The following is a 7,556-nucleotide window of genomic DNA, read 5'->3' on the forward strand; positions in this document are numbered from 1 at the left end:
GAAAGAAATGAGCTCATCTGGGTGTTCAAAAGCCAAAAAGGGAAGAATCTCACAGCTGTTGTCTTTTAAGTCAACATGATAAGGAATCACCAATGTAAAGATTTTTCTTTTTCTGCTCAAGTTCCTATCTTCTTCTCTGTCAGTTTCTGAGCTCCTGTTGCAAGAGAAAAAAAATACACAAAATCAGATCTATTTAAGTGTTTTAGTCAATAATTTACCTAATAAAACTGTACCTTAGCTGTTATTCTTAGGGAAGGGCACGTTCTCACCACTGAAATAGCTCCCACTGGTCCACCTGATTTCTGAATCACTCAGCAAATAGCACGGCTGTGTGTCATTTCATCAAAGTGCTTTGTCTGAAAAAGCAGTGACAAAAAGCTGCCGGATTTTTCTGGAGGAAGTTGTGTTATTTTTATGTCTCTGTTCTTTGTTGTCTTGATGTCAATGGATTTGTCTAAACAGTCCAGCTAGGTGAATTCATGTATGCATCACACATGGGTTGGTTTTGCTCCTGTCTGCCACAGTGCTGTGGTTTGAACAGCTTCAGGTACCTCAGTCTCAATAGTGACTCGTGTTGATGGGTTTTCTTCATGCTTTTGATGGAGTTTCCCTAATCCAGATGAGATTTCAAATACATTTGGCAGTTCTGGATGAAGCATGTGCTTATAAAAAGTTTTAGTTTGTATTCTTATTCACACAGAGAGAATGTTTTTAATTCAGAAATCCTCAGGCTTTTTGAGAATCACAAGAGCAGTCATCCTCAATACTGATAATATTTGACTCTTGCTGAGTGAAATATTTTATTTTTTTTCCTACAGCTGGAGTAAAAAGCAACGTAAATCCTGCTTTTATTCTGTGTAAGAATGCAGCTTTGGAACAAACTGCATCCTGTTCTCTTATTACTTAAATCAGGAATTAATTGTCTCGTGGAGAGCAAAGCCTATTTAATATTTAATATAATGAGGTCATTTATAGCCCTTTTAGGAGATTTTAAAAAAGAAAAGGATAAAGTGTTTTAGAATGCATTTCTCATAAGGAGACCAAGCTATTCAAGGTATTCCTATGTAGTACCTTTAATTTGCAAGAAAATAGATACTTCACAAAATATGAGAAAATATTGCAAGTAATTTAACTTGCAAATTCAGAAACTACCCAGAATATTTGAAATGGTAAAATAAGAAGCAATACTTATGTATAATTTTGATTGTGTTGTTAGTAAAATTTTAATCTAACTATCTAACTGGTAGTGTTATTATTGAAAAAACCCCACAGTATTACAACTGACTTCTAGAAGTGGAGGTCAGCTTGTGTTGCAGTATTAAAATCTAAAATAATAAACAGTGGTCTTCTGTGCTTTTGGCAGTTTTGGAGTGCTAATCCAAACCTAAAATCTGCCCACAATGTTCATGTTAGCATCCTTAAACATTGTATAAAACAAGCACTCTGAAGATGTATATCTTTCCGTTTATAATGTGTTGTATGCTAATCTAAACAAAGTTATTTCCTCCTAAAGGACTTGCTTTTAAAGTCAGATTTATTCTGATCTTATTTATCAAACTGATTCCAAAGACTGAATGTTCTGGTTACAGTGCAGCTGAATGTTTGCATGTTTTCACTTTCCAGGTTTGGCACACGTGCAGAATAAACTTTGTTCTCATCATCACTGGGATGTTGATGTGCTGCATCAGTCCTGGCCCAAAGTAGACCCAGAGTACCTTCAGCCATCAGATGTTGTGGAGATGTCTGTTCTGGTAAGAATATTTTCATTTATTTTCAGTGGTGGTCAAGACATGCATTATGACCTCAGAGGGTGACAAAATTTCTGCTCTTGTGGAAGTCAGTTCCTTTCTGAGGTGGCTCAGTGTGAGGTCAGTTAAGACAGAAGCTGCAGTTACCATTGTGTGAAGTAACTAAAATGGTTTCCTTTATGAAAAAAAAATGCAGCAAGTCTGGAGGGGAGAAGATCTAAATCTTTTTGAGCGTCTGCATATTAGTACCTGTGGAGGTTTGCCAATGAACAGCTGTGGGCAAGGACAGTACAGTCAAAACTATGATCAGAATGCAGGTCTCTCCAGATTTTTTGCCTGACAGTGCATTAATGATCTTGACCCTGTACAAAAATGTACAATGAGGTGACATATCTTGTGGTACCTGTTGTGCTTAATACAACTTACCATAAGCTGGGTTAATACACCGTGATTTTTGCCAAACAATGCTTCCCATCTGCTTCAAGCTGAACTTCTGGCACATGTCAAAACAGCGTATTTGCAGGAATGAGCCTGAGGAAAAACATGTATCTTTGCTAATGTTAGAACTGCATTCCAGTTTCTCTTTAAGCTCCAGCACCTTTGTGGTCTAGGGAAAGAGCTGACAGTTCAGTAAAGAATGGTTGTAGAGCTACACTTAGTTCACCTGTAATTTCCCAACATATGTATGCACACATTCAGAATGTAGTTTTCTGTCTTCTTCTCCTATGTCTCTAGTTAACCAGTCTGTATTCAGCGTGCTCCCAGGCATCTTATCATTAATGATAAAGCTCCCAGGCTTTATAATTAAATGGAGCACAGTAGCAGCAAGTGCTACTGCAGGCCATGGAAGGGCTGTCTGGAGACAAGGGGGTGGGAGCCATGAGGAGTGTCTCAGCTCTGCCATTGGATGACTCCTGGTCAGCTTGCATTCGAGGTCTTCATGCAGAGGCATTACAGTAGGCTGTAATCACACAGGTCCATACTATTAGATCTGCAAGAATCATGTGTTTCTCACTGCTCACTTAAGAAGAACCTTTAACATACCATACAGACATTCTAAACTTAAATGTTTTATATTAGATTAAATGTTTAAGCTGAAACACTTTTTGTGTTTCTGGACATAGAATGAGATGGAGCCTCTAGAAATGACATTTGGTAATGTAAAGCCTCCTGCTCCCTGTATGTGTAGCATAAACAAAATGAATGCATTTTATCTGTATTTTATTATGTTAGTTCTTTGGGGTAGAAGGAGTAAGGCAGATGGGTTATTTTTTTTCAGCTGGGTTTTTTGAGGAAGGAAGAGAGAGCTAGGATTTAGGGGAAGTCATGTTACTGTGGATTTCCTTCATCATAGTGTCTTTGCAAATAATTTCATCCCTTGCTAAATCTGTGAATTAGTTCATAAACTGAGAAATAAGAACAGTCTTTTTGATGGAAATTTTCAATTGGCGTCTTTTACCAAACCAAAGAGAAGTCCCCAAGTGCCACTGGGGTTAATAGCAGACTAAGCCTAATATTCACTGTGGGTTTATTGCTTGCTTGCTTGCTTCCTTGCTTGCTTTCAGTGATAAGCATTCACTTATAGCAGTAAAAAGGTCACACCCACAAAAGTTTTCACTGAGGTATAATCACTTTTCTCAAGCTTAAAATAAACCTTCACCTTCCAGCACAGCTAGCAAACATCTTAAATTTCAGTGTTCAGTTTACATGGAAGTAATGAATGAGAAATTGTGTAATTATAGAATTTTTTTTGCAATTGTGGTTAAAGAAAACATGTTATTAGATGTGTCTTTAAAATAAAGTCTTCAGCAATACAAGGCAAACTCTGAACTTAATTTTTTTAAGACTGTACAACTGAACATAAAAATGCCATTGATATTTTTCTCCTGACATTGAAACTTCCTTCAAAAAAAAGAGAACAGAAGAATAAACATTAATTTTGCTTTAAACAACCATTATGAAGAATATTTTTGTTTCTTTTCCTCCTTGACTTTGCCAGAGCCTTGTGCAGAAGTCCTCTAATAAGAGAAAGAGCCTGTGTGCTCAGCCATATATTAGGGGAAGCAAATGAAGTATGTAAACACCTTCCTTAGTTCTGAGCAAATAAGTGAATTGAAGGCCAGAGAGACAAGTTCCTTTTTCAAACCAGCAAGAATTCTTTAAAACAGTGTCTGTTTGGGAAGGGGGATGGGGAAGGATGGGGAGAGGGACAGGTAACTGGATTTCTACTGTAAGAGGATGGCAAAAGGGAAAGATGGAGAAGCAGGGACAAATCCTCAGACATGTGAATATTTTAAAGTTTTGTGGACACTAGGTTTTTGTATGGCTGTAAAAATAAATTGCCCTCATTAAACCAGGGAACACTCAACACAGGGAGGAACTGGTTAGTTGCAAAGAGGCAGTCTTTTCACAAGTCTTCACAAGGCTGCACAGTCACACTGAGTCTTTGGGCCACAACCCTATTCTTCTCAAGACATCAGACTGCCTCAGGCTGCCAGGAATTTGCCTGCTGAGACATTATGGTTTTATTTCTCTTGACACAAAATACTTCATTATTTCCTGTCTGTGCTGGAGTTACGTCTTTCCATTTTTAACCCAAAGCAATAAAAGCAACTAACTCACTGCATTCTTGGTGATAGAGTACAGATTGCCTACAAGAAAGACATTTAAATTCACTGGATATGATTATATCTGTTATTATAAATGTTATTGCAAAGTTGAATATTTTTAATTGTACCATGTATTGGTAATACTGTTAAAAATCTGACCTGAACATAGTGTGCATTTCACCTTATGAACACACTTCTGACTAGCATTCCACACATTTTCTAGGTGGTGCAGAAATGTTAGCAGCTGTGATCTTGTAACTGCTGTTTTCATAAAATAAATTTTTTTAAAAGTTGGTGTCATTTTTCCTGCTTTGGTGTATGAGTAAGGTCTAAAAGCGCAAAGATATTTATTTTCCTTTTTACTTCTCAAAAGGATTATGCGTCAGTGGTAAAAAAATATTTGAGTTGAACTAAAAATTCCTCTCTGCAGGCTCCAGGTGCTTGTTTTTCAGTCTTTTGCAATTTCATTTTATCCTTCATAACCTCTCTAGCTCCCTCTAGATTCACAATAAAGGATCCAAGATCTAGTTATTTCTGCTGATGCAGCTTCCCAGGGCCCCTCAGAGAAACAAGACTGCCAGCACCCAAGTTTCTTGTGCTGACACTTTATCTGGAGCTGCTGAAGGTGATGCTGGTCTAGTGAGATACAGAGAGGCATGGCAGAAGACTTTTGTCCTGCTGAGAATCTTACCCCATGGCTAAAAGAATATGTGAATGGGATGCTTGTTATGCACAGTGTGGGACAAGTCTGCAGATGCTTACTTTATGCATGGCTTTAATACATTTGACTTTGCATCGTGCTATCTACAAAACAATGAAAGCCATGCTCCAAATATGCTGAAATCCAAACCAATCTGCCATCTGACAGCATTTTCAGCCTCAGCTCACAGCATGGGGTGGGGAGATGTGGGGACGTGCTGTGGGAAGGTACACAGTGTCAGGTCACCCAGGCTTCTCCACCTTCCTAGGAAAACACAAGCACTAGCAGTCATTGATTCACGGAGCTGATTTCGACTGCTTGGCTTTTCTGTTGAGAACAGCACCAAACAGACCAGTTGTGGCAAGTTTCCCCTGCCAACATCCATCTGCTGGGACATATAAATTTGCATCGTGGAGAACATTTTAACTGAGCAGGCACAGTTTTGAACTGCAGGCTGCGTGTCCTAGCAGCAAGCTCTCAAGATTGCACTGTAATCTCACTGAAACTGTATCTGATTGGATTTTACCATTCTCTTTTTCCTGTGGAATGTATTTCTTCTCTGAGGTGCCCTGTCAAAAAGAACTGCTTCTGTTTGTTTTTCACAAAAGCTTTAATAATTAACTCTTCTGTGTTTTTCAAGGGGTTTGTTTTGTGCTAAAGGTGAAGTTTAACACAGCCAGCCTTCTATGATACTGGGTTATGGATCCAAGCAGGGACAGTTAAAAGCCTACTTACATTATCACTGCAAATTGATGTCAAGTCTAGTAAAAAAACCCAGAAATTACTCATCTCAGCTGCATTTGTGTCTTTGTATTGTTCCTTAAAAAAATTGGTCCCAACTTCCTCTCTCCAAATTGAACAGATTATTTTATTTTCAATAAAATGCAAACATTTTATTGGAAATAAAGGTATTCAATACCTTATTGAATAAAGGTAAGTAAGGTCTCTCTTATTCATGGGATGTTGCATGCATGTATCTTGGATAAAATCCAGGTGAAAACCAAGCTGTGTGCATTTCTGTGTCTGAGCTGTGTGAAGCAATGTATGTTTCTTCTAGATGACTGAGAACTCATTACAGTGATGTCTAAAGGTCAAAGATCTACAGTATCTGCAGCAGGTTTTTATGCAAGTAATTTGATTGAACCGGATTTAGAAATTCAAATTATTTTAACTAAAATGTGGGATTGATACTTCTATTCATTGGTGCCCTGAAGTACTCCACATAAATCTAAAAGCTTTTGTAATAATGAATTTTAGGTACTTTGTAAGTCTCTGTAGTCTCTGTCCACTATCTACTGTTACTGGGTAACAGAAAAGATTTATAAGACCATTTTATAGATTGATTCCCACTGAAGGCCTTACTCATGATTTACTTACATGGTTCTGCCCTGCTGGTGCAAGACCAGTATGAAAGCTGCTCTGAAAACCAACCACACAGAGGAAAGCATTGCCAGATGAGTGGTTGTCATCTTTGTGGTCAGTAGCAGCTTAATGAGTCACACGTTCAGTACAAATGCAACATACCATGAGTTAAAGCCTCTTTTTCTAAAAAACAGTGATGATGAATCTTTCAGATATCTTTTCAGCCCCTATTTTTTCATGCATTGCATAATCACATGCTGCTTGCTGTCTTCAAAACTGAGACTTCCTATGTCCACTTAGTCAATTTTCCTTGAGTTGCAGTTTCACTGTCTTGTTCTGTGGTAGAGGGACAGGGCGTATGGAGAATTTTATCCTCTACTTAGCAAGCTTGGTGAAAGAGTTAGGAGAAAAGAGGGTTTGATCCATGCTTTTTTTCCTCAGGTATAATGAGATGGATTGGTTTCAAGAAATTAAATAGTCTACATCAGTCTAGTAACTTCTGTTTTCCTTGTTTTCATGTCTCTCTTTTTCAGATCAACAACAAAGCTTGTGGCAAAGTTTTTGTGCCTCAGCAAGCATCCCGTAATTTTGAAGAAGTCCATGAACTAGTTCTTCAAAGTGAACTTGGAGTCAAGCATCTCCAGGGACGAAACATTAAAAAGGCCTTTCTGTCTCCCAGAACTGCCCTCATCAACTTCTTAGTGCAGGAGTAGCAAAGAGTCTGCTGGGCTGTAAAAGGGAATGGGAATATTTCAAGATGAAACCAATTCAAAGATACCAGTTTGGGTTATTTAAATGTCATGTAATGATGGGGAAAAATGTCATTAAAATCAGGTTGCTGCTCAATCTTCATTTCAGTGTGGAGAAGTGTGCAGAATTAAAGTTTCTTATCGGGTCACAGTGAGATGCTGTTTGTCCATATTCTCTGGGAGAATGAGAAGGAAGCTGAAGAGCTAAATAATTGTGACAAAATAAATGATGAAAAGTGCAGGGCTTTTAGTGTCAGCCTTGGGGCTCTGTCCTATTGGAAAACTGGCTTAGCTAAATGCAGACATAAATTTGATTACAGGATTAAACAACTGAGTCTGTGCTACACCAAATGCTAGGTGTGCTACAGTCAGTCCTTGCTGTCCATAA

At 38.1% G+C, this 7,556-nt stretch overlaps 1 protein-coding gene across 3 annotated transcripts in view; it reads left to right on the top strand.

Moving 5' to 3' along the window:
- LARS2 (leucyl-tRNA synthetase 2, mitochondrial) overlaps positions 1–7,323 on the top strand; it is an 80,516-nt gene extending 73,193 nt beyond the window's left edge. For 2 of the 3 annotated variants that reach the window (XM_030445726.1, XM_030445725.1), the window contains 2 exons: positions 1,624–1,751; positions 6,953–7,323. In XM_030445726.1, the coding sequence (XP_030301586.1) occupies positions 1,624–1,751; positions 6,953–7,132 (308 nt within the window). In that variant the 3' untranslated portion in view covers positions 7,133–7,323. The remainder of the gene's footprint in view (positions 1–1,623; positions 1,752–6,952) is intronic. The other variant, XM_030445727.1, reaches the window with a different exon arrangement.
- Positions 7,324–7,556: the final 233 nt, after the last annotated feature.

Source organism: Calypte anna, chromosome 2 (assembly GCF_003957555.1).
Source record: "Calypte anna isolate BGI_N300 chromosome 2, bCalAnn1_v1.p, whole genome shotgun sequence".
In the NCBI taxonomy this organism is placed as follows: domain Eukaryota; kingdom Metazoa; phylum Chordata; class Aves; order Apodiformes; family Trochilidae; genus Calypte; species Calypte anna.